The sequence below is a fragment of the Erpetoichthys calabaricus genome, chromosome 4, assembly GCF_900747795.2.
Source record: "Erpetoichthys calabaricus chromosome 4, fErpCal1.3, whole genome shotgun sequence".
Classification (NCBI taxonomy): Eukaryota; Metazoa; Chordata; class Cladistia; order Polypteriformes; family Polypteridae; genus Erpetoichthys; species Erpetoichthys calabaricus.
The window spans coordinates 260,142,613-260,158,833 of NC_041397.2; the positions used below are offsets into that span (position 1 = coordinate 260,142,613).

General features: G+C 37.3%; 1 protein-coding gene across 4 annotated transcripts in view; it reads left to right on the plus strand.

The window, feature by feature from the left end:
- The window catches only part of itsn1 (intersectin 1 (SH3 domain protein)), a 282,819-nt gene that overhangs the window by 103,825 nt on the left and 162,773 nt on the right, over positions 1-16,221 (plus strand). For all 4 annotated transcript variants that reach the window (XM_028800700.2, XM_028800701.2, XM_028800703.2 and 1 more), the window contains 3 exons: positions 1,129-1,241; positions 3,505-3,568; positions 7,995-8,132. In XM_028800700.2, the coding sequence (XP_028656533.2) occupies positions 1,129-1,241; positions 3,505-3,568; positions 7,995-8,132 (315 nt within the window). The remainder of the gene's footprint in view (positions 1-1,128; positions 1,242-3,504; positions 3,569-7,994; positions 8,133-16,221) is intronic.

Sequence of the window (16,221 nt, forward strand, 5' to 3'; positions counted from 1 at the left end):
AAACATTTGTATCCAATGTTTTTTTTTTCTAAGACTCTGTGAAGCGCCTTGCATAGGAAAGGCGCTATATAAATAAAATGTACTACTACTATTATTATTATTATTATTATTATTATTATTGTTATTATTAAAAGTAAATAACGCTTAGAATAGTTGGATTATTTTTGCAGTCTCATTGTGGGTTGTGATCCAACATTGCACAATATTGATAGTGCCCTCTTTGACATGGAGACTGCAGTAAAAAAAGACTCAAAAACTGTTGTTTAATTAGAAAATAGTAATTATTCAAATGCTTGTAGAATAATAAGCTTTGTCTTTTTTACCAACATAATTCTTTAAACATTTTCAGCTGCAATTTATCAGATATTGGAAGCAAAATAAATTTACAAAAACTATGCACTCACTTTATTTAAAGTGAAGAGAATGATTTTTTCACTGTCATTTTACACACACTTCCCTAACCATGGTTTGTCTTTGGTGTTAGAATGCACAATTCATTATTAGCCATTAAGATATTGTTGTGTTTGAAATATATGTGAAACGTTCAAATTTAATATTGCTAGTTATGTATGTATTTCATTATGTAGAACCACTCCAACACCAAATAGTATGTGAATGTACTGTTACACACTTGCACTTTATCTGCCATGCTTAATGTAAGGTGTGCCCTCATTATGGTCTTTCTGGGAAAGAAAGATTAGCCAGACAAGGGAGGGATCATTTACAATAATGTTTTCTGGTGTTTTTGTAACTGTGTTTGCTACAGTTTTTCATGGGAACAGTTTTGTTGCATAGTAGTTAAATGTAGCATTTGCTTCTAAACTAGAAGAGGAATTGAGTGTTAAAAAATGGACTTGTGAGTATTCTTATGTTACTTCAAAATGGCAGAGTTTCTAAATGTTGGAAGGCTGTTGGAATTTAATAGCTGTCATCATTCAAAACGTAATACTCGTCTTCCCTGCCACATATGGGTCATGAATAAATTGTAATTGTAATATTTTACTTACCCCATATGTTACAGAGGATATTGCAACTTCTGTTCTGAAAATATGGTTTATATTGGTTTTTATCAGTACAGAGTGAATAACTCATTTTTACCTTATTTATTGTTGTTACCTTGTATTTCAGAGCACAGCCAACTGTAATAACAGCTACAGACTGGGCTGTTCCACAGTCATCGCGGCTCAAATATAGGCAGCTCTTTAACAGCCATGACAAAATGATGAGTGGACATTTAACAGGTATTTCTACTTTTTGTTATAATCTTCATTTATAAAAAAAAAATAACGAAACTTCTGAATTCTTAGAAAAACTAATAGAAATTAGACCATAAGGCAGTGATGGCGTTTCAGCTGGATACACATAAACAAGGGAAATCCCTTAAACCTTTTAAAGTAAAAAAATAAATAAATAAATAAAAAAACTTTAATATTACCTATTGTAGTTTTTTTAGTTTCACTATGTTTTTATTAAATCCTAGTTTGAACCATCTAATGTGTATTTTTATTAGTTGATGCTTTCTTTTGTAGGCGCTTCCTAATTTTACTATTCATATGGTTTATATTGTTGATCTTGTATATGGTGTGATCTCTGAGAAATGCTTCATGTAGTAAGACTTGTCTAACTGCAAAGGGTGGAGGTTCAGTGTTTTAGAGATTTGTGCTTATGTGCAAGCAAAGAAATGCAAAGAAGGCCCGAAAATGCTTAGTGTGACGGGCACAGTGTACAAGTTCTACTGTCCAGAAGACGCAGCAAAAAGATAAGAAAATATGTTTAGTGGACAAATAAGCAGGTACTAATGGCTACTAGATAGAGCAAAGATTGTTTAAGGGGATACCCAAAAACGGAAGGTGGAAATGCAACCTAGAGGAAACAAAGGATTATTATAGTGGGTGTATCATAGTAAGAGGTAGGAAATTTTAGTTGAAGTTTTAAAGTGTGTAAAGGGTTGTGGAAGAAAATGGGATTTTTGAATATCATTTAGCATGTGACAAAGTAAAATAAGAATACAGTGATCCCCCGCTGTATCACAGTTCAGCTATCGTGCCCCCGCTACATCGCAGATTTATTAATACTATTATTATTACTAGGGGGCAGAGCCCCCTGCTTGCTTCGCTTGCCCACCCCTGGGTTTGGTTTACCGGATAAACAATTTAACAAGATTGTTATTTTCATGGAAATTGTTACATATGCATTATTTTCATTTTTACTTTAAAACTTTTGTAAAACAATATTTGTCCTTTATTTCCTGCTCCGGGCGTGGTTAAATATCTTTCTCGCGGCACTTATAACGCTGCTCGCATTGTGAAAGGGGGGGTCTGAACGCACACTAAAGAGATGAGATCGGTTCAGCTGATGTCTTGCTGCCGCTGCTGGCCAGCTGTGTGTTGTGCTTGTCATGGTTTGCGTCAATCACTTAAAAGCCTGTACAGCAGCTGTCCTTTTGCCACTTCGCGTCTCTGCCGCTCGCTTTGTGAAGGGGGGGAGCTGAACGCACGTTAAGCAGAAGTGGACAGATCAGCTACTGGCTTTGTGCTTCTACCAAGATGCCTGTTCTGCTTGTCGCACTGTGCGTTCTGAAGGAGGAGGAAGAGGTGGGGGGGTGAGGGCTGAACACACGCTAAGGAGAAGTGCACGGATCATCTGCTGGGTTTCTGCAGCTGCTGCTGGCAAGTTGCGTGTTCTGCTTCTCGCCAAAAGCATTCCAACAACTGGTAGATTAGATGTTAGTGAACTTGTTTAAAATTGTTTGTAAGTAGGGCGTGTCGTTAAAGTGTTTGTCCGAGATGATCTGGTCTCAATCGCTTCGCTCAAACACCCCCCCCCCCCACTCCATGGGGGCGCGCTACGCTCCTGCCACTTCGCGTCATGAAGGGGGGAGCTGAATGCATACTAAGGAGAAGTGGACTTTGTGCTGCTTCTGCCAAGATGCTTGTCCTGGCTCATTTAAAAGCCTGTACAGCAGCTGTCCTTCTGTCTCACTGCCTTGTCTTGTGTGACGTTAAAATGTTTTATAATAGAGAGATGTTACTCATATCCTTAGCCCGACATCCACATATCATATGTGTTTACAAAGTGTGTTTTAATAAGTTTATTTGTGTTTAAAGCTTGTGGGATGGGTATTTTAAGGCAAAAACTATAAATAAAAAAAAAAGTGGTCTTTCTATATCGCGGATTTTCACCTATCATGGGTGGGTCTGGAACGTAACTTCTGCGATAGGCGGGGGATCGCTGTACATAAAATAATGTGACTTTTTACTAGGTTGCTTTTTCTGCTCTTTAGCAAACTCCCTTTCACAGCATTTTCAGCTAGCTTTTTCAATTTAATTTTATGGATGACCTTTATCCCAAGTGAAAAGAAATGTAATTTTTGTTGTGTATTATCAATAAATAGAATGTTTTGTTATTTGTTTCTGTACAGTAGTTTATTCAAAAATGTGTGTGTGTGGGTTTTTTTTTTTTTGGTTTTTTTTTGTAATGAAAAAATTTGGTTTTTATCTTCAGGCCCACAGGCGAGAACTATTCTTATGCAATCAAGTTTACCCCAAGCACAGCTTGCCTCTATTTGGTAAGTTGTTTCATATATATATTATGAGCTTATCTTAACATATATATTATTAAAGAAATTAGCTTTTGGAAAAAGGCAGTCAAAATCCTTATCGTAGATCATTTCCCTGTGGCTGGCTTCCTTTTTTGATGTGTACTTCTTCGATCCTTGTATGTCTAATGACATTCTATATCAGGGGTCTTCAACCTTTTTTTCCTGAGAGCTACTTTTACAAAATGAAAATGGCCAAGAGCTACTCATGTTTTCTAATGTTTATTCTCATAGTTTATTTCAACCCAAACAAACTGAATAAGCTTGTTTTGCCTGAACATTTACAAAATGTTGGTGTCCACAACTCACATTTTGCATTAAAACATCACAAAAAAATATTTAGTTCACCTGCAAGTACATTTTGTATGTCTGTATGCATTTTCTAGTGTATCTCACACTATTGAATTAAAACATGAATGCTATCAAAACAAAACAATGCAATTACAAATACACAGATATTTCTTATTCATTTGTCATTTTGTTACATGTCACTGTTTCACTTCACAAAAGTATTCACATGTCCAGTTGCATGTGTGATGTGATTTTTAGTTAGTCAGATGACTGGCACTGCATGGAGTCAACAAGAGAGGAAGGTGTCTGGTGGAGTGTAGCCACTTAGGTTCGCTCTTATGGAGTCATTTAAATGTTCATCTGTCAGTCTTGTTCTGAACTTTGATTTAATGACAGTCATGTCAGAAAAGGGAGACTCATAGAGGTATGTAGACCCAAACAAAACTGACATTTTCAGAGCTGCTTGGTGAAGATTCTGAGTTATTTGGCTCTGCTAAGCTCCAGAAATGCTGAGAATGCTGTTGAGACTTTAACTGCACATTATTTTGAAGGTTTACGAATATATAATATATAAAATCCAATGTCTGTCTATCTGTATGTCTGTCCACTTTAAACGAGAGAATTACTTAACGGATTTAGATTGTTTTTTTTCTATAATTTGTTTGAACATTCCGGTTGATTTTGCGACTTCTCTCATTTCACTATGTATCATAGTTCGTTTGCGGTACCGATTTATTTCCGCGAATCCAAGAAACACGCAGCGAGCCGAGGTGAGGGGGGGGCTCTCCTTACTCAGTCGCCAGCTTCGGGGCGTGTTCCTTAACTCCGCTTAGCTAGTGAACAAGAGAACAATTGAATTAAACTTTGTTTGATATTTAAAATAAAGTGTTACTTAGGTCGTAATGAGTTTGAATCCGGATATTCTCTTAAGTGTATGCCACATTGAAAAGATAGATTGCAATTCAGATTGTGGATCATGATAGGATTTTTTGGAAAGATCGCCCACCCCTAATTTGGCTAATCATCTTTTCAAAATTATGTAGGCTTCATTAACCCTTTGGCAAGCTACTGGTAGTTCGCGAGCGACGTGTTGGAAACTAGATCTTTCCATAAATCCAGGCATACTGATTTTACAGAGTGGCAGAGATTTATAGGATCATTCAGAATGGAGGTCTGACATTGCCAAGGTCATAAGTCTTTTAGTTGATAATCAAGTTTAACACTAGAATTACCAGAGCCTACGAAAAAACTCGTAGTGTAATCAAGAGTCTCCGGTTCAATCCCCACTCACTCCTATATTTGCCGTTTTCAGTAGTAAGCTGCTCTTTTTGTTAATATTATACAGTACACACATGCACTTGGTTTGCGTATGTACTTGTGCTGTTACTTAGAGAGTCAGATTGGGGGGAGGGGTGATGTTAGAGCACGTGAGCTTATTCAGTGCAGCAGGAACAACGCACATGTTGATCTTTTTTTTCTTTCAGTACATGTGCCTTCCCTGTTTATTTATATATCTCTGCCTGTCTGTCTCTCTTTTACGCAGTGCTCTGTCTGTCTGTGTGTTATGGATCTTAAAAATAACAGTTATAGGGACAGTTGTTCATGTTAATTGCAGTCTCAATTGTTCAAAAAAATATTTTAAAAGGAGCATCCCACCTGAAAATATAACGATCTCATTAACTGACAGTGCATACCGATTTATAAATTTTATGTCCGTTTGAGGTTAAAAAGAAAAGAAAAAAAAGCAACACTTTAGGTTAAAAAGAAAAAAAAAAAAAAAGCAACACTTTATCCCCAGCGGGGAATTGAACTCAGGTCTGTAAGGCACGGCAAAGCTGCTGCGCTCTAAAAAGCAAATCTTAGCGCGCTACGCCACGGAAACTGTTATAGCATCCTTGAAGCTTTTGTGAAAGTGTTTATTTGATCTTTGGAACTCGGGCTTTACACATTCTATAGTTTATGCCTACATTTTATAACATTTATTACTAAAATATGAAAAAGTTTCTGTTTTAACAATGTGTTTACACAGATTACTGTAGAAACGGAACACACATGAAATGCGTGTGTTCCAAATAACGATCTATTATTTCCACTCCAAAACTCCACTTCACTCCCAGATAATCAATCAAGGCATGAGCTGGGAAAAGTTCGTGCACGTTCTAAGTCGGTGGGGGGATGGAATAGCCGGCTGCTGGCAGCTTGTCTTTTATCAGCACATTTAGAGGACAAAGGATGCTGGCGGAGAGGTGTGAACGGATTTAAGAAGCGATTTAAGGTGGGCCGGATCTACGAGTTTTTTCGTAGGCTCTGGTAATTCGAGTGTTAAGGGAGTTCACTGAATTTGTAGTCATTAGCAAAGCTATCAATTTAAAGTAGAAGATTGTTTAAAAAAAAAAAAAATAGGTTTTCCAGCTAGATCTTTATCTTTGCAACAACATTTAGATAACTTACATTTCATAATATCACATATAAGATAATGCATGCACTAAAAAGATGCAATGCAAGCAATCTTTAAATGCCAGCAGTTCAGTGTGGAGCAGGCAGTGTCATGTAGTGGTTAAGGCTTTGGATTTCAAACTTTGAGGTTATGCGTTCAAATCCTAATACTGACACAGTGTGTCATTTCTAAAAGCTTCCCTTTACATCCAAATATCCATTTTGATGTACTCCCTCATACTGGGATTTTTGAGTACTGAGAAAGCTGGAAAGTATTCCATCCGTATTAGGGGCCAAACAAGAGGAAACCCTGAACTGGGTACCAGTATATCACTGGGCTTAGTTGTGCATGCACCCACAGTGGCTCTCCCAAGACCAATTTATACATTTCGTTTAATGTAGGATGCAATTTGTTTAGTTGCAGTTTCTTCCTCACAGCTTCAGGAGACTGGGTAGGGACTGGCTACAGGAATTGGCCTATTATTGGTTGTCATCCATCTCTGCTTATACAGTAACTTCTTGGATGAGCATATTGATGGAACTACCCCTGAACTCCTGACATACCTATAGTGTGTTCTTAGGATTTTCCTTCATTAGATCTTTCAGAGATACTTGTCTTTATAAGGTATTTTCATGGCTTGCTTGAGTGGAAACCTAAATATGTACTTTATGGTGTTGTGGTTTTATATATATATATATATATATATATATATATATATATATATATATATATATATATATATATATATATATATATATATAAAACATGTGGTTTTGAGAGCACAAAATCTAAATAAGCCCCGATGAACAAAAATGGCACCGATATCTAGGAAATGTCACAATGTGGCATTATAATGCCTTTCATGTTTTCTGGTGCTCAGGTTTCCTTCTATATCTGAAAGGAAATATGTAAAGTAGAGCGCGTACCACCTCCCTAACTCCAACACAAGTGTAAGCATAACACACACACTGTTCTGTCTTTTCCATGGGAAACGCCTTTGCATGTTTCCCACCAGTACAGCACAGTCCCAAGTACAAAGCACAGGTCAGCACACAACCTTCTCTTCTTCCTGTTTTCTCTCGACTCCACACCTCCTGGCGAGCTTAATCTTCTCCCACCCGACTCTGTCTCTTGCAGTAGTGGCTGCTGGCTCCTTTTATAAGGCACCCGAAGTGCTCCAGGTGCTCATTTACCCAGTTCCAGCAGCACTTCCGGGTGTGGCAGCAGTGCTGCATTAAAGGGCTCAACAATTCTCCAGGCGCCCCCAGGCGGTGAGCTTCGGGGGAGGCAATTATCCGCAAATGCTCCTTCCCCCGGTCCTTCCAATGTAGTGGTGTCCCGCCCTGGTAAGGGCCTATCTGCCTCAAGGTTCATGTGTGAGTTTTCTCATAAGTAGACTTGCACACCATTCACGTTCCTGCCATAGAGTGTTGGTTGGTGTACGGTCTGCAGCTGTTTAACCCCGAAATGAAATGAGTGGGTTCAGAAAAATTTGTAGCAGCACTGTAATTTATGCTCTAGCTAACTAATTTAGAAACATAATTTTCACCAGTGCAGAATGAGGATCAATACATTGCAAAACTCAACACCATCCTATAGTGCATGTAGTTATACTATTTGTTGTTTTAAGGAGCCAGAACCTTTTAACCTTCACATTTGTTTTTACAGGAACCTTTCTGACATTGACCAGGATGGGAAACTGACAGCAGAAGAGTTCATACTTGCCATGCATTTAATAGATATGGCCATGTCAGGCCAACCTCTACCACCTGTTCTCCCACCGGATTTCATTCCCCCTGCATTTAGGTATGTCTTTATAGTGAGGAGGAAATCGAGATGTGCTAAATTTTAATGTCAGTATTTAATTTTCAGTATGTCTATTCCTTCCAGTATGTTTTCCTTTAAATATTTGGCCTGGCCCATCCTATTGATCCTATTGCCAAAATGAAGTACCAGGAGAAAGTGTTGTCTGTATTCAAAATGTATAATGATGACCAGTATGTATTATGAGATATTTAAACACTTAAATTTAATTGAAAACGAAAGAATCATAGCGTAACTGTCTTAAGTGAGTAGAAGTTACAAGCAACAAAAAATAATTTTATCAGCAACTTTGAAGTTCAGCCATTAACCTTTAGAATAAATTAATAAATTCAACAGTATTCACAAGATTACAAGGTGCGGACAAAGTTTGTATTGTCAAACTTTCAACAGAGTCCCTATATGTATTACGGGTAGTCAACAACTTAGAAACATGTTCGGTTCCGATGGACCAGTTGTTTGTAGATCTGAACATAAGACGGACCGGAATACAGTATATCTATTCAATATCTGTTTCAATTTTCAAATAGTGCCATACCACAGACTGTCAGTCAGATTGTGATCAGAGTGGAGATGTAAATTCACTGGTGATCAGGTCGTTAAACAACATACAGTGGTGGTGAGCAGCAATTAGCTGTTCCCTATGCTGAAACAATAAATCTACTAAATCCCTTAATCTTATAGTGCAAGAATAATGCATATTGGTAGGGTGTCCTTTCATTGCATTCTGCCTCCCTCTTTTTATATGTTGCAGACACTGAAGGTACATTTAATGTATACTAGGGGGCTTCGCCCACTGCTCGCTTCGCTTGCCAGCCCCTGTATTTGGTTTTCCGGATACACACTTTTAAGATTTTTTTTTCATTGAATTGTTGCTATTTCATTAGTTTCACTTTTATTTCAGAACTTCTGTAAAAACACTATTTGTAATCTTGCGAGTCCCAATATGCTGAATCTTTTTAATGAGGTCAGGATAGGTTTCTCTGTTTGGAATTTCAGCACAGACAAAACGATCTACATCATCAGCAGTTAATTTTTTTTTTACAAAGTAAAAAAGTAAGTAGAGTTCTGCATTGGACTGCATTGAACCTCTCACGGTTCCAAAAGTACATGGGGTTACCAAGGTGATACCCCAGCTTTTGTCTAGGTTTTTGTACAAGGGCTAGACAGAACGTTTTTGACTCCTGGGGTAAATGTAGTTTTTTAAATAAACAGACAGATAAATGTATATACATGAGCAAAGTAACCAATAAATGTTACTTAAATGCATGTGCGGTAAACTCCTTTTTTGAAATTCTCAAGATTCTTTGTGTCACATGCATAGTTATACAGGACAACACGCAGTGAAATGCATCCTGATCCGCTTATCATAAACTGTGCAAACTTAGAAGAATATCAGTTAGATTAACAAAAAGTCATAGATTGAAAGATAACAGTATAGTAGAACATAATAAAGAAGTACAATTATGTGAATAAAGTAGAATTAAGTGTTAAGGTGCAATAGTGTAGTAATTATTGTGCAAAACCAAAGTTAGACTGGTGCATAGTTAAATGAGGCAGTTTGTTTGTTTGCACTACTGCGATCTTTACTTTCTTTTTTTATATTTTCTAATTTTCCTACTTTCATATCCTTTAACTTTCTCCACATGTGTATAGTGCCGGTTTTTTTAAAAAAAAAATTTTTTTTTTTTTTTGAGCCTTTCTAATTTCACTGGTTTCATAGGTTCTAACCTGCTCTGCATGTGTTTAGCGTCAACGTTTGTAAACGTCTTTATGAAGTTCTACTTTCTTTTACTCATTGTCTTTTAATTCTGAGCCGGATTGGACGTGCTTTTTTTTCAATACCACTTGTTCCGGGCTGATAATTACTGTACTTTCCTTATTTTCTGAATTTGCACCTCAATTATTCTTTTTTGCTCTTTTTAATGTCTAACGCATTTGAGTCTCTTTTCTCTGCGCTGCTTTCTTCTTTGCTTAGATGTCGATATTTAATTTATAACGTACTATCCTTATACGCTTTATATGCACTGAGAGCCCTGGATCTGTGTGTGCTCAAATCCTTCACAAGACTGAATATTTTGCTGCCTATTGTCCTATTTGATAGATTGTAAGTAGGGCGTGTCTTTGGTCTCGCGGGTAGACAGAATGAGTTCGTCCGTTCATTGGTAATTCCATTAAATGCCATCCGCTTTCCATTGCACTAACGTATCGAGTATCTAAATATGCTTGAACTTCGTCCTGTACTTGTTCTTGCGATAAAGTTACGCGTACTCTATCGTGTCCTTTAAGAATGTACTTGTAGATGTACTTAATGCTCATCACTGATGCACAATACCCAACATTAATATGACAGTCGAATCTTTTTAGTAAATACGGGTTATATGGTACAATCATTGAATTATCGATCATCACAATTTTTTCATCTTTCTTTCCGTGATAAGTGTTTGTTTCGTGACGATTATCTCTTTGGCGATAGTCTGGAAAGCCAGCCATAGTCACATCTGTTGTTTGAACGAAAGCTTTTGGAAATTTTTTTAAACACTTTTTTTCTTTCAAGTCCCAACATGCTGAATCTTTTAAATGAGGCCCGTGAGACATGTGTTTAATGACTTTGTACCATAATTCAGGATAGCTTTCTCCGTTTGGAATTTCAGCACAGACAAAACGGTCGACATCATCAGCAGTTAATCATTTTTTTGTAAAGTAACCAATAAATGCATGTGAGGTAAACCCAGTTTTTGAAATTCGATCGTGTAAATGTATGCTCGGATTTTCCCGAATACCGTTTCGAGTTCTTTCAATAAAATTAATACTTTATGATAAAACAATCTACTTATGAACGTTGGAATATCTTGTTCCGAAGTAGCTAGTGGCATTTTTTTCAGGAATCTCCGGATTTCTGGCCATTGTGGATTGCACGTCATTGTAATAAATAAACCTGGCTGACCTATAGTTCTGGATATTGCCATTGCATCATGATATAACTGTTGCAATGCTCTTGGACTACCTTGATATGATGATGGTAATATTACTGCTTTACCTATTTTGAATTTGTCTGAACTATTGATATTTGAATTTTGAACGTGATCAATGAGACCTTGCATATGTTCCATTCTAAGTTTTGCTTGATTAGATTTAATAAAGAAAAGACGATTAGCTTAGACTTTTAGATACGCATTAATAATGTAATGTTGTGTTAGACATTGAGATGACAGACGTGGGTTAAATACATTGGAGCGTATCGCTAATTTTGCCCCAAAATATTGTGTTGGAGTTACTAGTTTTTCTGAATTCATGTGTTTCATATTGTATGACCATCCTGTTTCTGCATCTGGGAAAAGCAAGGGAAAGAGTAATGGATCGGAATGTGGTGAATTATTAGACAGAATTGTCGAGTCATGTTCTGCTTTCGGATAAACACGAATATCTACTTTTGTTTTGGATATTTCCGTCTTTCAAAACTGTTATCGCTGATAACTCTTCACATGTTGGTTTATTATATATGCGTGCGTGATCTTTCCGATTCATATAGAAATACAAGAAAACTTCTTTGTCTGTGTTTTTCAGATAGATTTTGTGTAAAGTGCGATACTTTTGGACGTACGGATTTGTATCCATTATTGGCTGTATAATTTCTAATACCTACGATCGTTTAACTCTTTCAATTCTGTTGCATCGCTTCTCCTTGATCATCAATATACACCTGACCGAATTGTGTTGTTTTCGAAATTAAACTTGTCATTGCTTTAATGGTTGGTGGACCACAGATTTTCATAGCTTATGGTCCATTCTTGTGTATATCTACATTTTGCGCATTGAATGATGCAAATGCGAAAAGATTATTGTAGACTCGAATATTTTGCCTGTAGGGTTTGTGGATTTTACTTTCCCCAAACATCAAATCTTTTAATTCTCTTGGATACGCCTCCTCATTGTTTATAAACACTATTTTTCCCTGATGGCAACACGAATTAGACAATCTACAGGTCTCTGACTTGAACCTCAAAGCCTTACAATATTTACATTCCTCTGACATATCACCAATGTCCATATATTTGCTGTCTATTCGCATTTCCATTATTTCTCCAAGTAATAATTTGTCTTTATTTGCGCTAATGCGATCTTTAATTTCTTTGTTTTGACACTTTTTTTTTTCTGTTTTCTATTTCTGTATCTTGCTCTGCATGTGTTTTGCGCCTCCATTTTTTTTGCGTCTTTTGAATTCCACTGTTTTCATTATCTCTCACCTGATCTGTGTGTTTTTTGCCCCCTTGTTTTTTAACATGTTTATGACATTTTACTTTTTTTTGTACCCATTTTTTTCTCTCCTTCGCTTTTGGGTGTCTTTTCTCTGTGCTTTTCTTTCTTCTTCGTTTAATCATCGACGTTTAATTTCTACCCTATTCATTTCTACCGTATTGACCTTATACATCTTATATGCACTGAGAGCCCTGGAGCTGTGTGTGCTGCATGACTGCCTTTACACTACTGATTTGTTTTTTTTGATATTGCTTGTAAGTAGGGTGTGTCTTGCAAGACTCTCGTTCTATGTTCCCGTGAGACGCACCATGGCAGGTCTCTTTCGTCTCGCGGGTCTTTAAATTATCTTCCTAGAAGATCACGTATCATAGACTATCAGGACAGGGGACAGGATTTCTTTTTATAATAGAGAAATATGTATTCCTACTAAGCTATACCTGGATACAATCCTGACTGAAAATGAGTGATAGCAGCACGTGTAAAGTGTGGCCAGGATTTGTAAAGAAGCCTGGATTCACACACAAGCATTTTTTTTTTTGGATTAACTATGGTTATATGTAGGGATGCACCGATACCGAAACGGGTATCTGGTATCGGCCTCGATACCACATTTTCTAAAGTACTCGTACTCGTTAAAAGTCCCCCGATACCGGGGACCGATACCACGGTCTGAGAAATGTCTATGTTTGAGCGGCGTGTAAGGGGTTAATCACAGGCGCCGAGTGCCCGCCCCCAGGCCCCGGCTGCAGCTCAGAGCGGGGAGAAGGCGAGGCGAGACATGTCAGCCATGTGGAACTATTTCAAAGTGAATGAAGACGACAAAACAAAGGCGGACTGCAAATTGTGCTCAGCGAAATTGTCCAGAGGAGGCTCAAAAGGTAGCGCATTTAACACAAGTAATTTAATCAAGCACCTAACATCCCAACACGACAACGAGTACAAAGAGTTTACCCACGCTTCTAAACCAACACAACCCACGCTGCAGCAAACTCTTGCAAGACGAGAGAAAATGTCCAGAGACAATCCATGTGCTGTGAAAATAACACAGGCAGTTATCGAGTACATTGCATTGAGTGACCAGCCACTCTCGGAGGTAGAAAATGTGGGATTCCTGCGTCTCCTCCATGTTCTGGAGCCCAGATATGATGTCCCAAGCCACCGCTACATGACTGACACGGAGCTGCCTAAACTACACGACTCCGTGAAAAAACATATCCACAGCCTACTGCAAGCCTCCTCTGCGTTTAGTTTCACCACGGATATTTGGACAAGCAGTGTTAGCCCCATGTCGCTAATTAGCCTAACCTCCCAGTGGATAGACGAGAGTTTCTTGTTTTTTTTGTTAAATTATATGACTAAAGCTGTTACCTGTAAATTTAAATCATGTTTTTATTAAGTACTCGGTATCGGCGAGTACTGAAATGCAAGTACTCGTACTCGTACTCGTTTTACAAAAAAGTGGTATCGGTGCATCCCTAGTTATATGAATACCTAAATCCTCACTGGTGTAGGCTGTTAGTTTAGAATTCACATATCTGAAAGGTCCAGCTTGTGATGTGTCAGTGTCACAGCCTGACCTACAAAATGAAGACAAAAAAACATTCCAGGTAACTCCATGAAAAGATGATTGAAAAATACAAGTCATGAGATGGATACAAGAAAATATCCAAAGTCACTGAACATCCCTTGGAATTCAGTTAAATTGATCAATAAAAAATGGAGTGGCAATAAACAAAATTGAACTTTTTGGCCATCGGACTAAATGCCATTTTTGGTTGACATCAAACACTGTACGTTATCAAAAACACACCATCTCAACCATTAGAATAACATACTGTGAGGATTGCAGCATATCTTAGAAGGCTTGTAAGGGTAGAGGATAAAATGTGTGCTGCAGAATTCCAAAGGAGAACCTGATGCAGTCTGCAAGAAGCCTTTGCCTTGGGAAAATATTTTTTTTCCAGCAAGGCAACAGCCCAAGCATAAAGACAAAGCTACACAGGAATGGGTTTAAAACAACCAATGTTAATATCCTGGATTGGAGAGTCAGAGTCCAGATCTCAGTCAATTTGAGAATTTATAGCTCGACTAAAAAAAGACTATTAGCTCACAATTCAAATGCAACCTGACAGAGCTTTCCGCAAACCTGATTTGAAAATGAAAGTCCACACTCACAGAGCAAATGTGCCTGAGTTTAACAGATTGCTACAGTATTAAAGTAATCTCTTAAAAGTGCATATGTTGAAACAGTTTACATGTATTATATAAATTAAGCATTAATGTAATACTAACAAAATTGCTTTGTTGATTAGATTATATTTACATTCACTAATCCTTGTGCAAAGTTATTTATTTTTTGTAGTTGAAGTGCTCAGTCATTATTGTAGGTTCACATGTTCTTTAGTACTATATTGTAGTACTTTCTTTTTATTATTTATTTTGGATTTTATTCGTCAAGTTTAACAAAACTAGGTTCAAAACAAATCAACCCCCACCCATGAGAGAGTGCTAGGCCAGCAGAGTAAAACTTTAAGTTAGTAACAATAAGTAAATAGATAAATTAATAAATGAATAAAAATAAATAGTTAAAAAAAAGTTGTGGAGAGAATCTGCTTCCTCAATTAAAATGCTTATTCTAAAATGTTATTGATTTAGATCCTGCCAGGTTCTAAAAAAATTTTGTACAGATCCCCTAAGTGAGAATTTGATTTACATCTGGAAGTACATCAAACACAGCTGTTAATGGATTAGGACATGGGTCCTCAATCATGGTCCTGGAGGGCTGCAAGTTTTCCTTCCAATTAATTTCCTAATTAGAACATGGATCTTGCTGACAATGAAACTTGGGATTTAACTATTCAGCTTGTGCTTTCATTCATCCAAGTGAAATTTTATGTGCACTGTGGAGTTTCCTTCTGTGAGAACATTATCCATGTGTTTTGTGGAACAGAACAGATTTAAAATTAATGCCCCTTCCAATTCCCCTCACATTTATTTCTAAACATTTTTTAACACCGATTCTTCATGGTGCGTACACACAGGTTTAAATGGAAGCACATTAGCTGGAGAGCTGCTGGTTTATTGGTTATCAGCATTTCATTATGAAATAATGCCTGGTTAAAAAAAACAGGCAACAATTACATGTAAATGCAGCTGCTAAAAACTAAAATAGGCAATGAAATGTGCAGAATTGTAACAGACAAGATAACTAAAATTAAGCCCAATTACTTTGGTAGTAAATAAATGGGTTCTAATTAAGAAATTGTCTGAAGTGAAAACCTGCATCCATTGAGGACCTCTGATCTACAGCTTAAGTAACATTTTTCTTTGATGAAAGAAAGTGCTAACAAATCATATAGTTAAGTCCCAAGTCTCATTATCGGCAAGGACTGATTTCTAATTAGGAAACTGGCTAGAATTAAAACCTGTAGCCAATGTGGCTCTCCAGGACCGTGATTGAGGACCTTTGGATTAGGAGGCATTGTGATGCCAAGGCTGTCTGAAAGGCATTTAAAGATTTTGGTCCAGAATGATGTTAATTTGGTGCATGCCCAAAACATGTGGCCCATTGAGGCTGGAACTTAATTGCAACATTTGCAGGTTGGATCTTGCCCTGGAAACATTTTGGACAGTTTTAAATGAGACAGATGTGCTTGATATATGATTTTAAGTTGAATAATTGTATGCTTTGTGCATATGAAGCTCAAGTGAATTATGTGCATTGCTACCTTCCACTCCGTTTCTGAGACGTTGAGTGAGAGATGCTTTTCCCACTGTACTCTTGGATCTTTGAAAGGGAGGGACTGTAAAATGG